The sequence below is a fragment of the Aricia agestis genome, chromosome 8 (genome assembly GCF_905147365.1).
Source record: "Aricia agestis chromosome 8, ilAriAges1.1, whole genome shotgun sequence".
Taxonomy (NCBI): domain Eukaryota; kingdom Metazoa; phylum Arthropoda; class Insecta; order Lepidoptera; family Lycaenidae; genus Aricia; species Aricia agestis.
The window spans coordinates 13,836,683-13,864,201 of NC_056413.1; the positions used below are offsets into that span (position 1 = coordinate 13,836,683).

Here is a 27,519-nt window from a genome sequence, read left to right on the forward strand (position 1 = left end):
TGGAGAGCAATGTTAGAACTTAGATTGTTATAATATTCATATTTTGGCTGATAAGTTTAAAATGTGTAGTTAAATTTGAGAAATCTCTATGATCGTTTGTTTTGCACTAAGGTGTGTGCCTCCATATTAAACCACGTAAAGAATTCCTCAAATAATTTAGATGTGACGAAACCCCCGAACAATCACTAGATACTATCAAATTCCATCAAGTTTTTTCTAAGCTGTTGCGAGATATTTGGGAGCTCACCGAGTGGTCACGAGCCCGCATCTGTGATTATCGAGCCGCTTTAACAATTTGAGCGTACTTACAAAATAATTGCGTTTCCTAAGCACGACTCCCAGCCAATGACCTTTGATTCGCTCCGATATGTTTACCCAGAAAAAGCTGCGCTGACCTGCCGAGGTTCAGATAAGCGCCTAGCTAATTTCTACAATATTTAATTTCATTACATTTAATTTCATTGAAAGGGCATAAAAGCATAAAACCGGGAAATGGACTCGTCCATGTAGTCGTAAATGTTTAACTTTCATAATTGGCAAATAACATAATAACAGTCGTGCAAAAATAATATTGAATGTTGTTTAGGCGAGTGTGTCCCCTCAAACAGGTTTGCAATATTGATTTTACGGGCTAAAGTGTGTCAAGATTTCTAGTACCGGTGATGAGTGGAGCGTACGTTTCTTGTGTTTCGGAGAAGTGATGGTGTCGCGATGCCGGATTGGCGCTACAACGTGCTGTCGACGAGCGAGGCGTACATCAACGTGGACGGGGAGCTGCCCCAGAACCCCTTCGCGGCGAGCTACCCCCGCCGAGCTGATCGCTCGCGACCTCTACATACCTGCCCCTATACCACTATCTTCCTGGGAACGCGCCCGAATGCTCCCTACAGAGCAACCCAGCTCCAGAGCGAAAATGGAGATCCATATGCGGACGTGTACTCCGTGGACCACTCCTCAAACTTGACGGATACCTCCAGCTTTGCCTGCTACGAGGATTGCCGCGCGCAATTCGACAATACTCTCATACTGAGAAAGGACTCGTCTCTTTCTCACGAGGATGAAAATTCATCGCTGCAGCTACAAAAAGCTTCGGGGGTGTTCTACGTGTCGACTAAGACAGAACCCTTACACGGCGAAGTGCAAGGGAACAATTTGTTGCCAGTCGAAGGATCCGAATCCGACGCCCTATCGTCCTGTACCTGCGACAGTTTCGAGCGATGCGAATTCGATTGTAGGGAATTCGAGCCGTTTTCGGACACGTGCTGCTGTGATCCCTTAAGCGATGGAGTCTGCAGCCGGAGTCCCAAAAATGTGGAGTCCCCCGAAAACTTCTGCGATCGAATCGCCGTCGAGGAGGATCAGATATCCGCTCGCAGCGATATGGACGGCTTAGATTTGGCCCTGTTTGAGCCTGCACGTATCGACAGCGAACTTCAGGAATCCAGTGCTAACTCGGCAGTGGCGACGACCCTGTGCGGGGTGCTGCACGTGCTCCCGGAGGCTACTAATGGTGAGTCAATCAGCAGGTTACTGAGTATTAGCGAAGTGTTTGGTCATCAACGTAATTTATCTCCGCGCCGTATCAGATACGACGAACGGTACGCACGCGATCGCGGTCTCATCAATCACCCGTCATTGTCGCTGATGCTACAAAACCTTAGGAAACTCGTATTAGCATAGTTATTCTATCGTAAACTGTCTGACCGAAATTAAATCCAGTTTTTGCGCCGGCGTTCGTAGTGGGAGCTAGATACGACTTTTTGCCGTGCATATTAATTTTAGCATTGTTCAGGTTCCTGATTCTCGAATCACCAAAGTCTAGAGAACTTGACATGAGTCGTTTGTAAGAAATGAGTGTGGTCGTTCATTAATTATTATATGTTTTATTATTAATTAGTAGCTGATCTCTATCATGTAATAATACATTGTGTGTGGCATGAAGGCGATCACGGAAGTCAGAGCCTTTATTGAAGTAGCGCTACAGATTGGTTACCGTTATCCATTCGCAAGTTTCTAATTACTGGACGTACGGGTACAGCAATTGTTGGCTCGCATGCAAATCAGATGTCAGAGATAAATGGACAAAAAACTGACCAAAGGCAAGTCGGGTTCATTAATGTTATAATGTAACAAAGATCTGATACACATTCTGAGTTATTAGTTGAATTCATTTCATGTATCACAATTCACAAGTAATTTGTAACTGAAGGGGTTGTAATGAAATGTACCTACGTTGAAAAGCATAGCCTTCATTTACCTAAATTGAAAGAATTTAAACGATGTCCATAAGTCTTTATTATCTGTAATGTCTGTAATAATAAGTCTTTATTATTACAGACATTACAGACCAGACTTTTGTTTAATATGACTATTAATAAATATTCATATGAGACATTAGCGCCAAGCTTACGAGTTGTAATTATTACTTATAATTGCAAATCGTGTTTGCTCCAAATATTTGTAGTAATTCAATTACCATAAATACTGTGTCATAGACCGCAGTTACTTTTTTATTTATTTTATTTGCTGTCGTGATGAAAGGTGCTACTATTTAATATTCATTAGATGAGTCGAAACCACATCTAGAAGAGGGCTCTGAAAATAAAGTTAATATACCTAGCGGAATAGGGCACCAATCTCGAGGTGTCAAACGAAACCGAAATAAGTTTGCGTCTGTGTGTAAAAATGTGTTTACGTATACACTTACACAAGCATATTTCTAAGAGATTAAACTGTCGTGCCGATAAGTGCCGACTGGGCGTCAAACAGATGAAAAAAATTTGGTTCTGCTGTCATGTATCACACGTCTCTTTTTACCACGCAGTGTTCCGGATAGTGGCATCTCGCTTGCTCAGGCCTTTGTTTCTCTATTCCGCTAGGTATACTAACTTTATGGTTCTGATGGAAAATAGCTTAGATGCATTTAACAATTTCTATTTTGGTCAAATTATGAACGAAATATGAGTGGTAGATCTGAGTGTGAGCACTCTTACCATAATTTGCTTTGCCTCGTGCCGTCACATTTTGCATATCACTAATATGAAAATTATAACGCACTAACTTTCGAAGATGAGACTACTTACTGAAGATTAAGCAGTGAAATTGCTTGTAGTGAAACGCAAGTCACTTGTAACATGCAAATTGTCTTAACGTTCACAAGTCTAATAAAAAAGTTAAGAGGATCTAAGCAATGAACAAAAATTGATAATAAACTTAATGTAGCTTAGAAAAGTGTTGATAAAGTAATAAAATATACACAGGTAAACGCTAAGAAACTAGTCAACAACATACAAGTTCAAGACTTTGACATTTTAAATTGCACTTTCGTGACTTAATTTATATCTGCAGCAGTTTTACGAGTTGTTTTCTCATTGTTAAAGAGTTACGAGTCGTTCACATCTCGTTCCTTACAGGCCAACTAAAGGGCTCAGTTTGTTAGCGATGAAGGTCTGTTGAACCTGTGATGTCATTTATTGTACCGAGCGCTAGGGTTGCCAGAAAGATCAAGCAGGACATTCAAATGTATGAATGAATAACAGTTTGTTATTATTCAACTGAAGCGAGTGAAAGTAGTGTACTGTAAATTCGTGTAAAATCAAAAAGAAAACGGGTTAATATGTTCCTAGAACTGGAGTAATCTTGGTTAAACGTAACTAGTCTGGTTAGTAGGTTTCAGGTCATTCCTAATAAACCAAGCTAACATTGCTCTGTAACAATAGTTTTTCGCACGCTTGATGACTCGCAGATAACAATCTCGAAATATCATCCATATACTGACTCAAAATTGGCAACGGTAATAAATAATAATTAAAACTGAACTTTAAGATATTAAGATCGGTAGCTTATAATACTCGTTTATCCAAAAATGGATGTCATTAGGAACAAAACGAAGATGAGGTCAAAACCACGTCATGCGACCCGGTCGTGTGAATAAAAAATATTTTTTTATTCACACGACCGGGCCAGTCCAAAAATGCAAATCTAGTAAGAAAATTATTCCCGTACATGACTGAGGTATGTAATAGCGACATCTGCTTATAATTTATAATGAGGCCCTTCCTGTAGTACAGGCTCTGCAGGAAGAGCTTGCATACGCATTAAGCCCTAGTTCAAATATTAAGTTACATGAAGTGTAATTGAAAAACTTAATTTATACTAGGATTTTCACGATTAACTTACGAGAGCTACGCGGCCGACATAATATTCTGTTCCGATACTATTGCTTTGAATACAGAAATAAAATATGTAAATGATCTTTGTTATTTTCTAAGCTACGTTTAAAGCACTTACATTCCGCTATATCAGCTGTAAGTTGTAACTGGGTTATACTCGTATGGTGAAATCATGATCAAAACCTCCGAAAGTTTAAATGAAATGAGCAAAGTTAAAAATGTCACTTTTAAAAATAAAACAGGCGAAACGAGCGAATCGCGTAGGAATGGTCTGACAAAAACAAAATATCACAATATACGAGGCGAACTTTAAAATACAACGCTTTAAACATTAAATTTACAAGTATAATCAGGTGATATTAAAATGCAGTCGATAATGTCAATGTCGGACTCAAAAGTTGGAACTTTCTACGTTCTCGATCCGTTTAAGGTCTATCGTAGAGACGGTCTTATCCCGTACAATTGGTCACGTCACGAGTCACCCTGTGTCCGGAAAATGATAAGACCGTTACAATTCTATCTGCGGTGTACAGTTACGGAGGTAAAAAAGTACACTCATAAGTATGACATTGCGGTGGTATACCTTCTAATGGCAGCTATTTGAAACAATACGAATTGGCTTACGGTGAATAATACACTGGTAAATTGGACTACAGATTCTAATGGACGGTAATATTGAGATTTTAGATTTGCTAATTTGAAACATTTGCGATATATGAGCGTTCATAAGGTTGTTGTCTCTACTTTTGTTGTTATGTGGCTTTGGTCTTTTGAAGAAACAATTATTTTGTTTGTATTGTTTACTTTTGAGAATATAGTTAACTGATCAATATTATCTCGAAGTATTGTATTATTAAACTTAGTTATAACTCTATTAAGTGCTAGAAGTATATTTGTTTCAATAATACCTAATATTATTAAATTCTGAACTTATTTTACTAAATGTGACTCGCCATAAATAATAAGATTTTGTTTAAATTACTTTTTCTTGCTTTTAATGCCAATATGATTTTTCCTTAAGACGTACGCAGCTTTCCTTTTAATAGGGCTGTTCTAGTATTGCATAGTTAATGATTGATAATACGGGCTTACACAATTGTAACAAAAGCAACGAAATATCAAATACACCGTGGGAACATCGATTACCGTGTCAAGTCTTACCAAGACAATTGTAATTTGCTGCAATACATTTCTATAGGGAAAAAGTCAAGCTTTATAAAAACGTAAATCAGTTACTTATATTTCTAAAGCTAGAAAATAAAATTTTAAAAACATAATATATTATATCCTTGGTACGAAAAACTTAACTATAGAGAGAACAAAAAACGGATACGTTCGCTGCAGTTAAAATGTCTGTAAAATCAGCATCCTTTTCCGAATTCTTTTACTTCTTCAAATCATCGTAAAATCATTCAAATCTTGAAAAAGATGCAAACTTTCATTCGTAGGACTTGATCTTAAACGGAATGTACCAGAAGTACTTTTTATTCGATCGATACGATCAGCCATTACCGCACACGTAGCGAACAGCCTGGAATGCACAATCAGTATCTCAAGATAATTGCAGGACTTACGGCGATCATTCCTAATAAAATCCTATTAGCTCCGATAACGCCATTGTCTAGTAGCTAATAAATATATTGAATATAAAATGGTGATCATAAGAAAGTGCTGTTATCTTCAATGCTAGAATTTATTATATACGTGAGAGAGCCATGCTTCGGCACGAATGGGCCGGCTCGACCGGAGAAGTACCACGTTCTCACAGAAAACCGGCGTGAAACAGCCCTTGCGCTATGTTTCGCCGAGTGCGTGAGTTTACCGGAGGCCCAACCCCTATCCCTTCCCTACCCTTCCTTATTCTCTTCCCTTCCCATCCCTACCCTCCTCTATTACCCTATTCCCTCTTAAAAGGTCGGCAATGCACCTGCAGCTCTCCTGATGCTGCAAGTGTCCATGGCTGGGCGACGGAAGTTGCTTTCCATCAGGTGACCCGTATGCTCGTTTGCCCCCTTATTTAATAAAAAAAATGGGAGAATAACATCATGCAGGGAGCTTGAAATTGTTTCAGGGGACATACAAAATAGTTTATTTTTTGGATAACCAAAACCGTCTTTCAAAATGGCGCTGCCTGTATTATAAGGATCTTTCCTTCATTAAATTTCACTCCAAGAAACTTTATAGGATGGACATCACGTTCCATCATCAATTAAAAATCCTAATCTAACATCCAATTTGTAACACTCATTTTAATTATGGGCGCCATCTTAATTTAATTTACAACGCACAAAGAATTTCTTGTGATGCGTTCCATTTAAGTTGTAATCTATTCTCGGCTTTGCATTGTTATCAAACGTAATTTGTTACGATTGCATAAGTGCTTGTTCTTTTATATTATGTTCGGCGCGGTCGTTGGCACGAGTGTTTGAGCAGTGAGACGTGATCTGGATGAAATTTGACGCCAGGCTTGGGAGCTAAAACGGATGTCTCTGTTTTGGTAGGTTGTTAAGATCTTCTAACGAATTTTGTTTTCCTAAATGCCATACAAATTTTCCAAATATCTGGAATCTGGACAGTTCCAAGAAATTTTGGTTTCAGTAAAATTTTTGCATACGTCATGCTAAAGAGTATAGAGGGATTAAATAAAAATGCATGAATCTAATGATAGGGTTAATCCTGGTCTTCCACAAACCATAATTTTTACATGAAATTGATAATCCAGTAGCGGGAAGTAGGAAACCTGGTGAAAGGGTGATTGATGTGCCACTTATAAATTACAGGGGAATCCATGAAGTGGCAAATTATAGTTCTTTTGTTTTTGTTTGAGGCAGAAAAGCCGTTATTAGCGATGGAAAATAATTTAGAAGGATTATGGGAAATAATATACGAATACCTATAGCTGAAACCGTGGGAAGACAAAAAAGAAAACAAAAAAAAGTACTGTTGCTCTATATTTTATTATGTAGTCCCGTGCTCCATCTCACTCTATTTTTGACTGTATTTGAAAAGATACAAAAAAGCCCTGAGTAATAAACAAAATAGTTTTTCTTCTAGTTCATTTTGCTTCAAGGTCGTGCCTCGATTTACCCTTTACAATACGTTCTTGAATCCTTCCATTTAATACATTGTTTATTGGTAGATTAAGTAGATTTAAGCTCACGAGTGGACATGAGTGGTAAAGGCGAAGTCTCTTGATCAAGATTCGCCTATCGTGGTACGTTTGGTACCAGTCGTTGGCCTACAAAACCTTAACGAGTGCACTCCATTTACAGAGCCACTGATAAGGCAAGGTACGTTTGTTCCAGGTTATCTAATGAAACCTAAGAGTTTTGTTTCTGCTAAAGCCCTTTTTACGCTTTATTTTCGTAATTGGTTTCTAATATTTAGCGTAAAGATAAGTTTCATGATGTTTTAAATCCATATTAATATTATAAATGCGAAAGTGTATCTGTCTGTCTGTCTGTCTGTCTGATACCTCTTCACGCCTAAACGGCTGAACCGATTGGGCTGAAATTTGGTACAGAGATACTTTGAGTCCCGGAAAAGGACATAGGATACTTTTTGCCTGAAAAAATTTACGGTTCCCACGCGATAAACTAATTTTGGCGCAACGGAGTTGCGGGCGGCATCTAGTATATTATAACCGTGCATTTTGCCACAATAAAACAATTGTTTGTCGTTCCTCGGTCTCTTTCAAGTATCTTCATACAACATTTTATTTGAATCGGTTAAGTCTTAAATAGGTAAAGCGTGAAGACGTAACAGACAGAAATAAGAATATTTCGCTACAATTTTTCACAATGAGAGGGACACAATATGTTTTATAAATAGAAAGTCAGACACACTTTGAAAAAGTTTAATAATGAATCAAAGTTTGTATGGCAGGGATACTACACGCGATCAACCCACCGCACCTCTGCTAGAGACAGCTCTAGCAGAGGTGCGGTGGGTTGATCGTGTTGAAACTTTGTCTCAGTAGGGAGTGGAGCACATACCCCGGTTAATGTCTCCAATCAGCCGGAGATGCGCAGAACATTTCCCCATGTAAAAAGGGACACTATTTCACGCGAGCGTAGCAGCGGCCAGCGGGCAGAAGCTAGCTTCTGGATATAATCTTTTCTGTTATGTAAAATAGCTAAATTGACGTGGGAGAGCCATGCTTCGGCACGAATGGGCCGGCTTGACCGGAGAACGGGCCCACAGAAAACCGGCGTGAAACAGCGTGTTTCGCCGAGTGAGTGAGTTTACTGGAGGCCCAATTCCCTACCCTTTTCCCTTCCTTACCCTCTCCTACTTTCTTCCCTATCCTCCCCTATTCCCTTCCCTACCCTCCCCTATTACCCTATTCCTTCTTAAAAGGCCGGCAACGCACCTACAGCTCTTCTGATGCTGCGAGTGTCTATGGGCGACGAAAGTTGCTTTCCATCAGGTAACCCGTTTGCTCGTTTGCCCCCTTATTTCATAAAAAAAAAAACACTTTATAAATCTCAAAATGGATGAAAATATTTATCACGAAACAACAATCGGTGTTCATTATATTAATAGCAATTTCTTTTTAATCCCTGCGTTGGTGTCTCGAAATTACGTAGGATTTGGCAGCTAATGCTCTAAGAGGCTCTAAGTTATTATACTAATCCGATTATATAATCACGATACATAGGTCTAAAGGTTGAAATTCGACAATTTTCTTTTATTATCATACTTTATATAGGCTATAATGGCTTAGACTTTATGTTATAGCTGTATATTGCTTTAATGTGAGCTTTAGTTTTTCTCTACCTCCTGTCAATAATATTTTCTTCTCAGTGTGGTTCGCTCGTTCTCTACTCTCTGGCATTTCTATCGTTTCTATCTTTGTTCATCCTTTTAGTATCACAGGGAAAGATTTATCAGTGGAAAGGATTCATGGGTAACATTGTAAAATTTTGTTCACTAAAACCCGTGCACTTGACAGTTTTCTTCACTGCGAAAGCGGGATCGGGATCTATAAAGAACTAATCATTGTTATTGTCCTAGAAATTATTTGTATTTAAAAGAAAATTATAGACCATGCACAGTGCTATACTATGAGGCGGCTCGGGTGTGGCGGTTTGAACATTGGTATAGTATTACAGCGGTATTCGATTCCTAACAATCACCAAACGCGAACATTATTATTACGATGAATATTAAATTAACCACAAAATTATGTGTGAACATGGTATATTTGATACCTTCTGCCGACGCGCGACGCGACACCGCGCCGTTAAGTCTTAAACATAGAGTTCTACGTGATTCTACTGAACCGTGGCTTTACAAAAAAAATTGTCATGGTTGGTCAATGGTTTTGCCGTGGACGTAGGTATGTTCCGAAATCTAAACCAGCATAGCAGCTGGCCAGAGTGGCTCATGATGTAGTTTCGTTCCGAAATATACGCCAGTGCTTTCACGTATATGCCTGCTGGAATTTCACACTTGTCACACCAGTGGCAGGTGTATTCATGTCTTGAGCACTAGCCTGCAGCATAATATTTATTTCGGAACCTAGGCTGCATGTTTTGGCATATTGTGTCACGACATAAATTTTCCATCGCAGATAATATTTATAATAAAAATATTAATATCTATGCATACTGTATCTACTGCACACACTTCTGAAATGTCACGGCCGTAGTCCGCTTAGTCAAAAGCTCCACCATGTTCATACTACTTGTTGAGTTGTAGTACATAACTAGACGATCATTCATCATATTATTATCATTACGTTGTCTACCGTGAGAACTGACTCGCTAGTTATGCTTGGCAACGCCTCAACTGTTGAGCTCGACTATTACTACTAGAGCATTTAGCTGTATGCATTATGATTAATATGTATTATTTAGTAATAAAAGGTTGTTATTGTAATGTTAGCTGTTTGAGTAATAAAGTTTTTTTCTTGTACTATCAGAGAAGTTGATTCCTAGGCAGATGGGGACCTACGTAGTTTGGTCGCGTTACGTCATACTCATACCCATCCATCAGATTACAATAATTAAAAATAATATTAACATTGAATTGACATGAACCGACCAAATGACGTTGGTGTGACAAATGCCTAGAAATCAATTTCCTCGCTGTACATGGAATTTGTGGAGTAAAAAAATCTTAGGTAGAGAAGGCTACTTTAAAGTATCATTCAGTTTTGAAAATTGAACATTTATTTTTCGGTTTCAAACATTTTTAGCTAGATTAGTAGTAATTGTAACAGTAGATATCATACTAAATACTTGGTCGATATTAGAAAAGGAGTATCCTCGACGAATAGAATCGAATAAATAGAATAAGTAATATGGTTTATGGTAGTGAATGCAGCTGCCCAAAATGGGATCATACGGGTGCAGTGACTCAGTACAATAACATTTATTTATCGCGTGCTTAAGTAATTATAACATTATTGAAACTATGTTAGGTCGTCCTTTTTTGTTGTTGGACAAAAAATGAAACAGAAACATCGGTACAGTTGGATACAGCACGCGCCGTACACCTGTCCCGCCAGGCCTGGGTCCAGACAGGTTTAGTACCAGTTCAGCTATCATGACGTAACACTAACTTTTTATACTGTAATGAATTTTGATGAGAATTCCGATATCCTTTTACTGCTACTGCAGTTTTGCGGTGGAAAACTAAGAAAGTTTTTAAATTCTTATATTTTTTATAAGAATTTAAAACTTTTTACCTACTTTACAATTTTATTTTAGATACGCCACGCGTATGTGTTTTACTTCTTCACGCAAAAACTACGAAACGAAATTTGGTCAGATTTAGCGAGAAAGTAGTTTAGTAGATAATCTAGTACACACGGTGCTGCTCGCCAGTTCTGTTATGCTGGAACTTATGTCATGCTGGTCTTAAGATTTATCTAAAAACAGCAGCTCAGTGGGGTACTGTAAAAGTAATCTTTGACTAAAGTTAAGAAGAAAATCTAATTTTAAGAGTTATATTGTCCAAACTCTAAGTTATGAGTAGTAAATAAAATAAAATATTATGTCAATAATCAGGGCGAGCGAAGCGAGTCCTAGTATATCCCACAATCTTTACGTTTTGTGGTACAGTTTACGAAAAAAATATAACGCCTATTGATTTGGGCTAATTTTTATTTATAGGTAGTGTTTAAATCATCATGCATCACTCAGTCTAGGTTTTTTATATGCAGATGTGGTATCATCGTTCACTCAAGGTTTGACGACGCGAGCCCTCACAATAGCAAGAACAGTTTCAACATTTTCTTGTAATGTGGTTAAAGCAATTGCCGTAAATTTTAATTGAATTAAATTAATTATTTCATAATAATTACGTAATTTCAATGTGCTATATTTTTATTTGCTTTAATTATAGATTATTAATCTTGTATCTTTAAACGAGCAATTCTTGTATATATATATATAATTGGAATCTCGGAATCGGCTCCAACCGTTTTCATGAAATATATATAGGGGGTTTCGGGGGCGATAAATCGATCTAGCTAGGAATAATTTTCAGAAAATGTCTTTTTATTCGTGTTTTATCGATAATCGATAAATTGAAAAATATGACTCTTCCTGACATCTATTGGCGGATAATAATACTATTTTGCGAGCAACTAATTGTTTTAACGACCAGGAGATGGCATTATTAAGTAACACGATGTCAATGAGTGTTTGCTATACCGAGCAAAGCTCGGTCATCCAGGTCCTATATTTTATAAGCCGTATAATAATTCATTATTCTTATAATCATAATTGATAATAATTACCATATTATACTATAACATCAATAAAAACAACAATATTATTTTAATTATTATTGCATGTATGCCTATTGCCTGATGAGAATAATATAAAATTGATGTTCTCACAAAATTTAGTAATTCTATGTTTCCGATTTTTGAGTGATTCCACTCTTCTAACGGAAATTCTTATCTTTTTACAGCAGTTTTTAAGCCCGACCGGTTAGGGCTTAAAACTGTTAGAAATTATTATGTTAATTTGGTTATATACTTACGTTTTACAAACTTATTAGGTAAGGCGAGTTTTACCGGTACTTTTTTCACTTTTATAAAAAGTAGATTATTGTTTTTATTAATAAATCTATTTTACTTTTATGTTTTTGTTGTACAAATGCACGTTTGGTTATTTTTTTCTCGGTGGTGGTGTCCATCCACAACCTACTCCCGTACAAAACCTCCTCTCTTTCTCTCTATAATTTCATTGCAATATTCTCTCTTCTCACCAAAATTAACGTTTAAAATTAGCAGTACCTTCAGTCATTAAAAGGTGATAAATCTTCCATTTAATGGGGTAATAAACTTCACCGGCAGTATATTTCATTCAAAGACATTCAAATATATTTTATAATCGATACCGGTCTACGTCTTCACTATAAAGTGGTTCTTTTTAAAGCTGCCCTGATGTATGACTTCCTAAAGTGCTGCTATTTATACTGAGTACGAGGCAACTTTTATCTGGGATCATACTTAAGCGATGTTAGTAATTATTTTTATGTCTATGTTATTTTTTAACATAGGAAATCTCGACCAGGGCGCTGGTAGTGCTAAAACCGGCCCATGGGCAGATTAAGAAAATCCTAGACTTCGAATTCGTGATTTTTAACAAAATATGAGCGAGCGAACTGGGATTGAATGCCTCCCCTACATTTAAGTTAACAAACATATCATTTTTTGATGTATTTATTTGTTCATTCCCTTGTTGCTTCACCAGAACGGTCATACATAGAGCAGATAATTAAGAGTTTTCTTGACTTTCTAACATTATCTTATGGCAATGATGCGAACATAATAAAAAAGGGCTTGCCATAAAAAAGTAAGTTAGTTTAAACTTCTTTGATTATATTTATGCTTAATACCAATTACCGATTTCGTGTCCCTTGATAAAACTATAATGTCTGTCCTACTACCCGACTAAATGTAACAGCATTATGGTATCTAACAGTCCCCTATCAACTTTATTCAAAACATATCCTGCCTATAAAGTACTTATAACTCTTTGAAAATCCTGACTCCTATTATATTGACCTCTTTTAAAATCCATTTAGATGACACAAAAGCTTAAGTTATTCTATGAGAGTTCGTGACCAGAGCCGTGCTGGGATATATTAACATTAATACCCATTCTACAGAATTGTAGCACGTACTGTTTTTGTCCGTCGTAAAACGCTTTGATGCGAATGCTTACGGCAGTGTTCGATATAAAGTAACACAGTATTTGTCACTAATGCCTATTTTTACCGACAGATAATGTTATGTGTCACCAATTTTAGGGCCATTTAGGGTTATTTCTTAGATTTCAGGATTACATGATTACATATTTCAAGATTTACATGGACTGACAGGTTACATATATTACACAAAGCGTTGGATAGGTTAGTTATGCTGTAAGTAATTTTACGAGTTATATAATGTGTAGCTAAAATGCGCCCTGTGCAGGCAAGCTGTTCAAACTCTAGGTAGCGCTTCACTAGAAAAGGGAACTAAGTACCTAGATTTTGTTCCGGACATCCCGAGATAGTAAGTACTTAGTATTTTCATAAAAAAAGTAGCACTTACTAACTGATAATTACTTCGTCTGTCATTTCAAGGCCACCTGTGGTTCAATGACCGACCTTCGAATGTTTTATCGGCAATCAACATTAGTACTCTACTTAGATAATATGTAAATTGTTTACTTCCTCATGTAGAGACATACAGTTCTATTACGCATTGAATTCATTATTACAAAGTCTTATTAAACTTACTTAAAATCGTTACATTATTTGACAATCTTCCGAATTGACTCTGTCGAGATAATGCGTGGTGGTCGCTAAGGAAGATCTTCCGACCGAGCGAGGTGGTATGCTCGGTCAGGCCGCGGTTTTGGCAAGTGCACTGCATGCCGCGCTCAAGGAGTGATTTGATGCTAGTACGTCCATACAACCAAATGGCTGGAATACCCTCAAAAAACGTTCCGTTAATGGTGACAACACGTCTGTTCGGATAAAACCCGGCAATGTTTGTATTTTATTTCATTGTACATGCATACCATTAGTAGTGCTATCATCGGAAAATTTTATTCTGAAGAATGTCGTAAAAACCAATTCCCTCACCTTGCTTAACGCTTGCAAGGCGGAGCTGCAGTGGCAATAATGTTTAACAATGCTGGCAATCAGTCATCTGCAATGCCGGAGGAAGGAAGTTGCTACTTCATAGAATTCGCGAACGCAACCCGTTTCCGTTCGGATTGCGCTCATCAATAGAGAAAGTACTTTTTACCATGTTACCATGTTTGACATAAGCTCGTAACATGGGAAGAATGAGGTATCCGCGTCCCACGCACTCAAACTTCATGTGGTTCTGCGATGCTTATGCCTATCGATTGTATGCTAATATGATACATGATTTTCAGTAGAAAGTAGGAATGTAATACTGCGGGGCTAAAATGGTCATATTTAGCAATTCCTCTCAATCAATTCATGAAATGAATTGTCAAAACTGTCAAACTGACAAATGTCAAATTAGTACGAATTACTAAATATGAATTGCAAGCAGACTTGCGTTTTGCGATTTTAAAAGAATGTATCATAACATGATTCATAATATGATTCTTCAAAGCGACCATTTTAGCCCCGCTGTTGGGGGTAATATCTCTTAGAATAGGAGCGCCCCAGTATCATGCGATTGCCTATACAAAAGTTTAAAAAAATACTTTTTCGGCGCTGCTACTTACACAGTGAACTCTATACAGGGGACTCACAAACAAAGTGATAATACTTCAGGGTGTACCTGAAGTATTATCACTTTGTTTTGTTACACCCTGTATATTTAGTAGTGTATATTAAGTTTTACCAAAACTATAACTTTGTCAGCAATTTGTGAGTGTTTTCAAAACCTTCTCTTGATTTTCCCCCAACTATTATTTACACGTTAAACAAACATTTCAACATTACTTTTCGTTGAGCACTTAATCACTATGTAGAAAACTCTGCATTTAGCAATGAGTTAAGCAAATCGCAAGAATTTTTTCGCAATTTGCATGTTGCATTGGCTTCGGCAGTTTCCGATAGAAAACTAATAGGCGTTATTCAACAGTGCATCTTACATCATTGTGGGAACTATCATTGTAATATGATTTGTGGTAACAAGAACGGGTCTATAGTGTACAGTCGGTGACAGAATATCACTTTACCATCTTATTGCTATGGGGCTTAGGTTGAAAAGCGATATACTAGATGTTTTGGCGACTGTACATTCCGTTCCATTCAGCTATTCGTGATTCATTATGTTCTAATGAATGTAGCGCTTGAGATGCATATTTGTTTTGTTTTATTCGTAGACTATTATAATAATATTAGACGTCTAATTATAACGCTTTGCTTATTTGAATGAATAATTGTTTATATTAAGATTTCATATCTAACAAATTTTACAGTTTACACATACACATTTTACATATTGTATAGATAGTGTTCATGAAGAATTAAGAACCATTGATTTATTTTGTATACTTACTATAACTATTTTTCTTAATACTCTCTCTACCTTCACCACTAACACTACTACCCTTCTAACTGACATTAAGAATGCAACACACCACGTATTACACGTGGTCGTATGTTTACGTGTACATAGGTCGAAACAGGGGCTTGTCTTAAATTTTCGGTCGTAACTCGTAATACCCAGAAATTATTCATATCTGGGGGCCTATTATGAGCTCTTAAATCCATTCACTTTACGTCCTTATACAGTCAGTATAAGGACGTAAAGAGAATGGATTTAAGAGCTCATGATAGAGGCCCAGGCACACCTAATGTGCCTGTTTGCAGCTATTTGTAATACTTAGGCTCAGACAGGCTTAAATTTGCATCTAGCTGTAGCGGTGACTCACCGGTTTCCAAACCATAAAGAATAATATGATGGATTCGAGAGCTTTCTCTGTACCATTTTGTACGTTTCCCTTTTCCCTCCCACGCCAACTGATACAAGTTGCAATCGATAAATCATCTGTGCACTATGATTCATGCCAGCCAGTTGCCAGCAAGTTTGCTCGCGCATTCTTTCTTGTGAGGGAATCATTTTCCATGAGCAAACCTTCAAGAAGATAGCATTATATCACCTCATAAAAGGCTGGCAACTTGCAAATCTTCTGATGTGGCGAGTGCTTCATGGGTACTGGTTAGTTGCTTTCCCTCAGGAGACCCGTTTTATATCGTTTGCCCCTTAATTTCATAAAAAAAAGGATAATTCACATGTCCTTTTTCAGGACTCAAAGTAATTGAAAAGTTTCTCTACACCTTTCATCTAAATTCTGCAGCTTTGGGAGTGACTTTCTATACATTACACGTTGACCCAAAGCGCTGGCCCAATGCGGTGGCCCAATATTAGTCCAATTACAGTGGGCTACAGACTGGGTTTCAAAAATGCTATTAATTGCTATAAATAAATAATTTTAAAGCGGTTTTCATAACCCACTGAAGCGTTTGACGTCTCAAAAGTATAACTGTTTACTTAGCTAAGAGCTTTTTGTCAAGCTTTCTCATAACTGGGGCGGGAATATTAAATATCCGTTGGAAACTCGAACCTAGTTTATACTCAGACGGAGTCTTGGAGGTTCTTGTATTTTAAATATAAATTATGATTGTTATGGCGTAGAATGCAGAATGACAAAGCCTAGTTTAGCATACAATGTTCATAGTTATGTATCGAGGGCTCCCTCTGCTTTGAGAATACAATACAATGCGGCCGTTATGAGAGAAGCTTTTTAAGAGTCACAATATAATGAATTGGTTTGGTGCCAATTCACGTCGTTTTTCGTAATAATGAAAGAGATGACATGTTAGGTTAGGTAGGTAAGGTTTTAACGGTAACGAGCGTTGGTGGAATTGGGAGAGGTTTTTTTCGTCGTTGTGGTCCCTAAAACTTCGTTCCAACGATTCTGAAGCTCGTTACTCAAATCCCTTAGCTATTACATTTGTGGGTTTCCATTTAATGAAGATTCATCCTTCTTCACGGTTTATTTAGCAGCCAATTCTTTAAATTAAAAACTGCTAAAGGAAGAATCTGTAGTTCGCCTAAACAACTTACATCTACGTGAAAGTGGTACTAAATCTATAGGTTCCGTTAGTATATTAATATACCTAACATCATCCGTTCATCATCGACCATTAACATCCCACTCCCTTCGGTACACCTACAGTATTTTCACTTAATTATATATTTAAAAACCCATACAATGGCAGCTCAGTAAATCATAGATTAAACAATGCGAACTGCATATTATGATACGGCCGCCCACACGGCTATCTTGGCAGGAAGCACCAATACATGACACGAATTTATTGTTCTTGCTGCATCGTTACAAAAGACCAGACCGTTTATGAATATTTTACCCCTAGGAGTACCTTTATGCTAAGGACAAAAGGATCATAATCCACTAAGTAAAGATTCCATTTAAATACTATTGAGCCAGCAATGAGCGAGATGAACGGACTTCGAATGGACATCGTTTCCCACGGCGCGGGCGTTAAACTAGTTCAAAGTCAGCGGTAAGCATTACCAGTTACCACAGACTGTTATTTACACATTAGATATCACAGAGACTTATTGATGCCATCACATGGCATAAAAACTTGTGTCAGGACTGACTTGGACCTCGCCAGGTGACATACCTAGCTAGTCATAGAAAGACGTGTGTGGGCTCAAAGAAATAAGCTCTATCATCGTTTTTTTTTAAATGAAATAAGGGAGCAAACGGGTCGCCTGATGGAAAGCAACTACCGCCGCCCATGGACACTCGCAACATCAGAAGAGCTGCAGGTGCGTAGCCGGCCTTTTAAGTGGGAATACGCTCTTTTCTTGATGGTTTGCAGGGCGTATATTTTTTTTTTATGAAATAAGGGGGCAAACGAGCAAACGGATCACCTGATGGAAAGCAACTTCCGTCGCCCATGGACACTCGCAGCATCAGAAGAGCTGCAGGTGCGTTGCCGACCTTTTACGAGGGAATAGGGTAGTAGGGGAGGGTACGGATGGGAAGGGAAGGGAAAAGGAGAGGATCGGGAAGGGAATTGGGCCTCCGGTAGGCTCACTTACTCGGCGAAACACAGCGCAATCGCTGTTTCACGCCGGTTTTCTGTGAGAACGTGGTATTTATCCGGTCGAGCCGGCCCATTCGTGCCGAAGCATGGCTCTCCCATGTATAAAAATATCGTATAGGTCCGGAAATACTGCCGGTGACAGTTTGGTATGCATCTTGATAAGTGTGAATGGTACCGTTAAATGGCAATATAATTTCCGAATTTTGGTAACTTCTGATTCTCAATGCATCGTATCCACTTGTTCCTTCCTAACTTTATCAGAAAATATGATTGATATCATTGATATTTGGCAGAAAAAATATATATTATTGTGCTGTCTACGCACTTTACATTCCATTATTTTAAGACAAGTAATAGCTCGTTAGAATTTCGGTTCGATAGGCGTACAACCAGGTATTAAGTCTGTAGACTGTAGAGTCTTGCATTTATAATGTAATCTGATAATAAATGTGGCTCTACATTTGTTACTGGGCCTGTTACCTGTTGCTTTGTTGTATAAGGTACTACTTAATAGACTGGATTTCTTCAATTGAACTTCTTCGTATCACATAGGTAGGTATTCTTGCCTTTATTTTGTATCACCCCCTCCGTGAACTATCCTGGACTGCCAGGAATATTTCAAGACTAAAATAAGTGAAGCCGTCCTCGTTTTAGCGAAACTAACAAAATTTAAAAATCATTTTTACTTATAAAGAGAATGCTATGAGATTATAAAACAAAATTGCATTATTTAGTAAATTAGACCTTAGAAACAAATACTCGGTACTTCGCACAAAATAATTAAGTAGGTGATCTTGAACCATTTTGATAAGTTATTAGAATTTAGATGAGATAAAATCTAATCTTACTGAATGATCTTGCTACTGAGTGATGAAGTGTATTTGTCCATTGAGTATTAACATAGACATACATAATGAGTAAGCTGAACTGTCGACGCCCTTTCCAACCGGTCAACAAGTGACCTTTTGTTTTACATACTCTAGGGCGCGAACTCGAATTATATATTACTGCCATATTGGTTTTGCTGAGAAGCGTTCTCTTATGCTCCTTTTCTAGGTTTGACAGGAGCTAATATTCATTCCACAGATTCATTCAATAGCGTTGTTATTTGCTTAAAGCTTGTCACACACAGAGCAGGTAATGTAAAGATGTATAATATAGCACGATACATCTCGATACATCTCAATACATCTTTCTATAGAAATCGTCAGGAGACCACACACAGCAGCTATAATGTATATTTTTACATCTTCGTATCTTAAGATACCGAGCTATATGAAAATATACATTTATATTTTGATACATCTAAATACATCTCAATATATTTCTGTATATTACGATACATCTCTTCTCTTCATAGGGTGTTCAAAAATGTCTGTGATTATATTATATGTGTATGATAGACAGATACACACTTGCCACCACTGCACTTGCCACCTTAGCACAGCACTTCACAGCAGGTACTGCAGGCAGTCTGTTCCCCAGAGCCTATATTTTCAATCAAATATCTTCAATCCACATCGTTCTGTTTTTGACACAATATGTAACAATGCGCGTATCAAAATTACAATCCGAATCATCTTCTGATGAACTATCTAGTGAATCTAATAGCAAGTAACTCGAGAGGCCACAGTATTACAACATTAAAAATAAGAACAGCCTGTATTACACTTTAGCAGCTGAAATGTGCGTCAAGCGGGGCGTTTAGCATTGAAATGTAGAGAAATATACATTACATTACCTGTTGTGTGTGTGATACATTAATATAATGTAAAGATATACATCCCGGGATGTAATGCACATTACCTGCTCTGTCTGTGACGAGCTTAACTGGTTCTCTCCTGTCAAAAACGTTTCCTGTGCTATCCTAGCCCTGTTTCTATGTCACCTTCTTGATATTACAAATTATTATTATAAACTAGACGACGCCCGCAACTCCGTTGCGCCAAAATTCATTTATCGCGCGGTAACCGTTCCTTTTTACGGGATAAAAAGTATCCCATATCCTTGCCCGGGACTCAAAGTATCTTCATACCAAATATAGCCAAATCGGTTCAGTGGTTTGGGCGTGAAGGGGTAACAGACAGACAAATAGACACACTTTCGCATTTATAATGTTAGTATGGATGGATTAAGGAAGTCCGAAAATATGCTTTTTGACAGCACCGGCGTGACTCCACTGTCCACACCGAAGATGTTTTAAATTGATAGATATTATTGAAAGAAGAGTTTGCTAAGTTCTTTTAAAGTAAATAGCATCATTAATGGACGGTTTCTGAGGTTTTTTGACTAAAGTTTATCTATTAAGCATATTTGTTTTTTTTTTTTTTGGGTTTTTTTGCGGCTCCTACTATGGGACCTCTTGTTCCCCCTTTCGAAGGGAAGAGACAATTTTTATATGTTTCGTTTTATCTAAACAGTTTTTAACGTTTTATTACAAAAAAATTATAATTTGTTACACCAATAAGACTATTAAGTATTTGATTGGTCAACGTCAAAATAATAACCAATTAATGACACTATTGAATAAATAAACTCCAGTTAAAAACCCTCACAAGGTGGGCATAGGTGCATTGAAGTAGCTTTTATTATGAAATACTTTTCCTGTTGAGAAATGACCGCTGGGGAATTATAATTAACTCTATCGGTCTGACTCAATTATTATTTTATATCTTCTAAATGTCAACATGCCATTATAATGACAATAATGACGCTATATAGATCCTAGTGCAGGCTAAGATAATGTTTATAAACTGTATTGTTTGTTTTATGGCAGAAATTATCTCATACAATTAGTAGCTGACGCTAAGACTATAAATAAACATAAGTACTTTGTCTAGGGTAGAAATTGGACATTATATAGGGTGTAACAAAATAAAGTGACAATACTTTAAGGTGTGGGACAGCATAGGCTAGAAAAAAAAACTTTAACAGCGGGCTGTCAAATTTTGCTGTGTTTTCTAATAAGTATTACGATCCCGGAAGACGATTGACTTAAATGAATTTGAGATTTATTTAATCATTGCATATTTATCTGATATTTGCCTAACGGAAAACACGATTCATTTATTTTGACTCGATAGTTATATTTTTCGAAATAAAAAATCTTTCTGGGCTTTTAAACAAATATCTGTTACACTTATTGAGTTACTATCATTAAATAACTTGCACTACTACAATCACACACTTTATAAAATAATGGCTAAAGGAAATATTAGTATTGTATTCAATTTTTAAATAATCATCAAAAACATTTTTGGGACTTACGACCTTTACTTTCGTGCTCTTGCTTCGTAGGTAAGGAGGTTTTTATAAATCATCTAAAAATCATCTATAAAAGAATTCAACAAAAATTATATACCAGAAACTTCTTAATTTGTATCTACTTTTCTACTGACCACTACCTACAGTATAACTGTTTTCGGAAACTTAATATGGAGAGGTGTTATTAAGCCGTCGTTATAATTGACGGCCTCTCGTTAATTAATGTTAGTGTAATTAAATAGAAAAATGTTGGTCTAGACATAATGATTCAAGAGTAACTTTTTAATTTTTACAATTTTAGAGTAAAGAAGGTTAAAAAAAAAAACGTTACGTGTAAAGTACTTTTTGAGAAACTGTGGAACGAACTGTCACCAGCAGTATTTTCGGACCAATACGACCTGCAAACCTTTAACGGCCGTTCCCAATATTTGATCTATCTCTGGTTTTGCCCTACTAGAGATAGGAATAGCTCACATTAGACATTAGAGACATATATTTTATGTCAATTGTGAGCTTTTCCTATCTCTAGTAGGGCAAAACCAGAGATAGATCAAATATTGGGAACGGCCGTAAGAAGAGAGCGTATTCTAGCTCTTAAAAGGCCGGCAACGCATCTGCATTCTGCAGGTCTTCTAATGTAGCGAGTGTCCGTGGGCGATGGTAATTGCTTTCCATCATGTGAACGGTTCGCTCGTTTGGTCCTATATTTTATACAAAAAAAGAAAAAATAAATTGATTCAAAAGCAAATAGCAGGTATACGTTGTTTGGAAGAGTATTGACACTACATAACCCATCCAAACAACGTATACCTGCTATTTGCTTTTGAATCAATTTATTTTTTCTTTATTTAGTCATTGTCTGTCGCGTGAAATGGTTAAAAAGCGCCCAAACTACATAGAGCCGCCACCTGCCTACGAATAATTTTCTCTGGTGGTTAAGCTAGTGACAGAAAGACAGACAGAATTTAACACTTTAATTATATAATTATGTATACATATAATAATATAATTAAAGTATTAAAGTGTGTCTGCCAACGAATAGAGCTAGTGAGCGATATAATCAAATCAAATCATAAATCTGGCGCTTCCTGTCAGCGATTATCCTAGAGGCTAGACACCTTAGAGTCTCAGATCAGAAGTGATCATCACTATCCGGTGCTAGATAGCCCGGCCAGCAACAGCCCGGATGTGTGATAACTACTGTTTCTATACAGTATACTGTATACAGTATACGCTGTAATACAGGAGGGCTGAAATGGTCGCTTTGGAGAATCATATAAGGAATCATAATATGATTTTTTTTTAACACGCAAAATACAAGTCTACTTGCAATTCATGTCTAGTAATTCGTACTAATTTGACATATTTGTCAGTTTGACAGTTTTAACAATTTATTTGCTGAATTGATTGAGAGGAATTGCTAAATGTGACCATTTTAGCCCCGCAGGTATACAGACTCTACTTCACTCTATTTATATGGTTAAAGTGTGTCTGTCTGTCTGTCTGTTACCTCTTCACGCCCAAACCACTAAACCGATTTTGCTGAAATTTGCTATTGAGTCCCGGGAAAGGAGATAGGATACTTTTTGTCCCGGCAAATGTACGGTTCCTGCGTGAATCGTGATAAACGAATTTAGTTGGGGTCGCCATCTAGTATTTAAATATACACTGCGACCTGCGTCATTTTCTAAACAAGTTTAAATAATGATATCGAGTATAAAAAATAAAAGTATGCCACATCTTATGCTAAAATATTCATATTTATGCTACTATTTTTGTGTTACTAAATTAAAATTAATACATGAAATATTTTAAGTAAGTAATATCTATCCAAAACATTAAAGGCGAAAGTGGAAAAGTGGTTTTATAATTTAGAATAATATTAATTTACCTGTTTCTAGGTGTAAACTAAACATATTTTGATGAAATTCGGTATGGAGATTATTATAGAGTCCCAAAAAAAGACAAATTCCTGGAAAATGTAAGGTTACCGGTTTACCGCACGTACTATTAACAAATTAACATTAACTAAACTAGATGTTGACTCCCGCCAACATCTAGTTTATCATGAGTCATGACATAAAATTTTATGAAACTCGGTTTAGCGGTTAGGGCGTAAAAGGTAACAGACAGACTGACAAACACACACACATTCAAGTTTCACACTTATATCTTTATTACGCTGTGCTTATAATATGAGTAAGGACATTTTACACAGATAACAAACATTCAGAACAATTTTTGAAGTAACGGCGACCCACGAGCGGTCATAGGTCGATTGTAGCTGCAGGCTTCACGTTTCCATGGAAACGTGTGTTGGGGGCCTAACTTAGAAATTTCAATACTGTACCATGATTCTATTATTATAATGCAATGATAATGCAGCATCGTTTCTTATCCTTAGTATATTGTAATAGGGAATATAACGCCAAGAGAGAGGGCGCTATTATCACATACAGTAAATATGTAATACGCCCAAAATCCGACATCTTGCATACATCATAATAGCAGAATGTTGACAGAAACATTGTCAAACATCGAACATACTTTTGTTTTGGTTACTGTTTGTGCAGTTGTGTTGCCTCTAGAGCGTGAAAATATTGCAGTAATATATCCTACTAGAGATCGCCCAATGGTCGAAATTCGACCTTAGTTTTAACCATATTAGGACTACTACGTTTAATTTGTAAAAAAATATTGACCTTATCAAATTTTTTTTCAACTCTCGTCTCTGGGACTCGGCTGATCTCAGACTGGCCGTGTAAGCATTGTCTAATAGTATCTAAGATTCAATAAAAAAAACTATAACCCATTTTCAATATGTCAACTTGTTGTCAACAGACTTCAATCATAAATAAAAGAGTATAATTCGTATGTATAGGTTTGTCACTCAAAAATCTGTCATCTTCTTGAGTGTGCGTATTGTAGTGTGTGTAATGTATTATTTGTTAAAAAAATGTGTGATAAAAGCATAATTTCAAAATAATATTAGCTCGATGCACATCTTCACCAATCACCATATAAACTATAACTGTGCAAAATTTCATTCACCTACGTTTCCGCATTTTTCGTCAAAAGGGATACAAAGTTTTTCGCTTGCGTATTAATGTATAGATACTCCTACGTCAAACGATTGACTTAAAATTGAGTTTTGACCAATCAATTGAAATGAAAATATTTGTTCGACATTATAAGGCCACGATTTTGCAGCTTCAAAGGAACTGGAACCAGGAATAATACTGTTGTTCTACTGTCTAGCCGTATCACGATAAGGCTCGTGACTGCTCTTGACGTATCCGTTCAGAATTATTCTACGTCTCCCTAATCCCTATACTGGTCCTTATGTACTTGGCATTATGATCCTGTTAGGAGTAAACTATTTCTGAACAGTGTGTCCAAGGCGAGGTTTTAGTGCCTTTAAATATACCGTAATGATATAAAGATGCGTTGTAAAGTGCACAAAATTGCCGGTCTACGTTATAAAATATCCCAACCTGATGGTTATTCCTTAACACTATTCTGATGGTAACATATTAAATTAGCCTTAAGAAATTGATTTAAGCTTCATTTTTTTTAAAACAACAATCGAGCGTACGTCGGGTCACATGATGGAAAGCAACTATATTTGTAGGCCTTTTAAGAGGGAATACGATCTTTTCTTGAAGGTTTGCAGGTCGTTTTGGTCCGGAAATACTACTTGTCCCGCGGCCCGCGCGGCTTTACCTGTGATAAAAACAAAGAATCTACAGTCTACAATAATTTATATTTTATTTTCTACCACCTGGCTAAATGTAGCTGCATTAAATAGTAGCCTATGTGCTTTCAGTCGAATCTCTTATTACTAATAAATCGTATCTAAATCCGTTGCGCAATGCGTTGTTCTAAAGATCTAAGTATGAACAGACAGAAAAAGCGACTTTGTTTATACTACTTGTATGTATTATCTATTCTGTGATACTATGTAAAGATTTTGGGAATTGCGGTTTTTGGGTTACGTAGCATTAATTATAAAACTTGATAGAAAGTCAAATAATTAAAATACTGTAGAGCGTGTTTATGTAGCGCTACAGCCAGTAGATATTTATTTCAAAAATACGGCCAAAATTCAATACTGTACGACAGAATGAGGATTGTCCATTTTTTAAATTTTGCTCATTACAAATACATTTCGAGGAATAAGGTCAGTGATCGTTTTTCTGTATATAAACGAAAAAAATACCCATTAGTTACTTATATTTTTGAACAAATACGTTTAACCTTTGTTTGACCTTCAATGGCGTTAAATTAGCAATAAATTCGACCAACGTTACGTTTCCAACTTTTGGTGAGCTTCTCGTATCAGCTTTCACATAATGAGAACTTGCATTTGACGAACCAGCCATTATAAATAAGATTGAAAGTAAATTTAAAACATACTGCAGAGGTCAATCGGCGGCCGATGATGACGTCCGAGCGAAACTTTAAAAATTATTGAGAAAAAACTAGCCAATAAATTTCAAAATTATTTAATTTATATTCTTAAAATACCCTATTTTAACGAAAAAAAATATAAAAAGTACATGTGATTTTTTTGGACAATGCCCATTACTGTGTTTAGCTAGCATAGCACATATATGCGACAAGCTATAAACTTAAGTGTCGAACCAAAAAACGGATAAAAGCTATTTAAATAACATTAAGGAGACAGGCAGCCGTGTAAAATATTAAAATGTTTTATTCATTCTTACACCTTGGTCCGTTGAGTTGTTTCACTCGTTTCTATGTGAGTGATCCTCATTCCTGGGTATAAAAGTCCTGTCAGAAATAAAATACACTCCTACAAGGATTACCAATATGAGAATTAGCGCGGCCATTTTATAAAAATATAAATTGTCATAAAAGCCAGCTGTATTAGCTGGCCCCTAGACGATCAATATTCTATTGCGCACACACACATCACACATTGTGCAATATAAAATATTATTGACCGTCTAGGGTTAGTATTGAACGTGCCCGCCATTCAATCTTATTGTCAAATAAACTGTCCAATAAAATTGAAGAATGATATTGCACAATAAAATTGATCGTAAAATTTTCTGTCTACTTTAGTCAGACCACTACTCAACGTACCTACCGCCGATTTTTAGTGACGTCCCAAACAAATGCAAAAGAGCACTTTCGCGGCACAAAAAGAAAAAAAAATTCGAGCGGCCGATCAATAATTGCCATTGCTTCATAAGAATGTCATCTACCAAAAAAGTTATGGTAGGTTTGTACGGCAAATGGGGTGTCAGTGGCATTTTGCACCTCGTTACAAGCTTACGGCGTGGTATACCGCTATGATTGCCACCGGGGTATATCAGTGTACTGAATATTCGTAAACACATTCTCATTTAATTTACCTCCACCAGGACTCTTACGGCGAGGACGTATGGATCACTTTCGTAAAATAACTGAACGGATTATACTCGTCATATTTACATGGTAATATTTCTTACTTAGTTGCTTTATGCTGAAGTATAAAATGCTGCTGTCAGTTTGTCCTATTAAACTATCTGCTAATACCACTAATACCCTGTTGGCATATTGGTATGACAAAATCCATAGTACAAATATTATTATTATTAACTGCCAGGGGGCCTGCAGCTGTAACTTTTTTAAATACGTACAAAAATCGTGTCAATACTTTAGACACCGTACCATATTTATAGGTACAAGTTACAACCCTATAATTTCACATAGAAAATTATAATACTAATCTAAAATATTATGTTAACACGTTAGACTTACTTATCTACTATTTGCGATTATGTGTTTGAACAAGTAATATAAATTTATAACTGCATACCTTTTCTCATACATAAATTATGATGGTTAACATTTTGCTTGGATTAGCACACAATGGCAACTTATTAAGAATTTTCTCATGTAATGACTCACTTAAACTTTATAGCTTTGTATTAGATAATGTCTTTATTGAGGTTTTAAAATAGGTTTAAAATTTAAATCGAATTAGAATTAT

The 27,519-nt window shown here is 36.6% G+C and overlaps 1 protein-coding gene across 2 annotated transcripts in view; it reads left to right on the forward strand.

The window, feature by feature from the left end:
* LOC121729551 (disabled homolog 2-interacting protein) overlaps positions 1 to 27,519 on the forward strand; it is a 224,627-nt gene that overhangs the window by 33,527 nt on the left and 163,581 nt on the right. Inside the window, exon 2 of one of the 2 annotated variants that reach the window (XM_042118092.1) lies at positions 587 to 1,510. The exons of the other annotated variant lie outside the window; for it this stretch is intronic. Coding sequence (XP_041974026.1) covers positions 712 to 1,510 — 799 coding nt within the window. The 5' untranslated portion in view covers positions 587 to 711. The remainder of the gene's footprint in view (positions 1 to 586; positions 1,511 to 27,519) is intronic. 2 annotated transcript variants of the gene reach the window in all.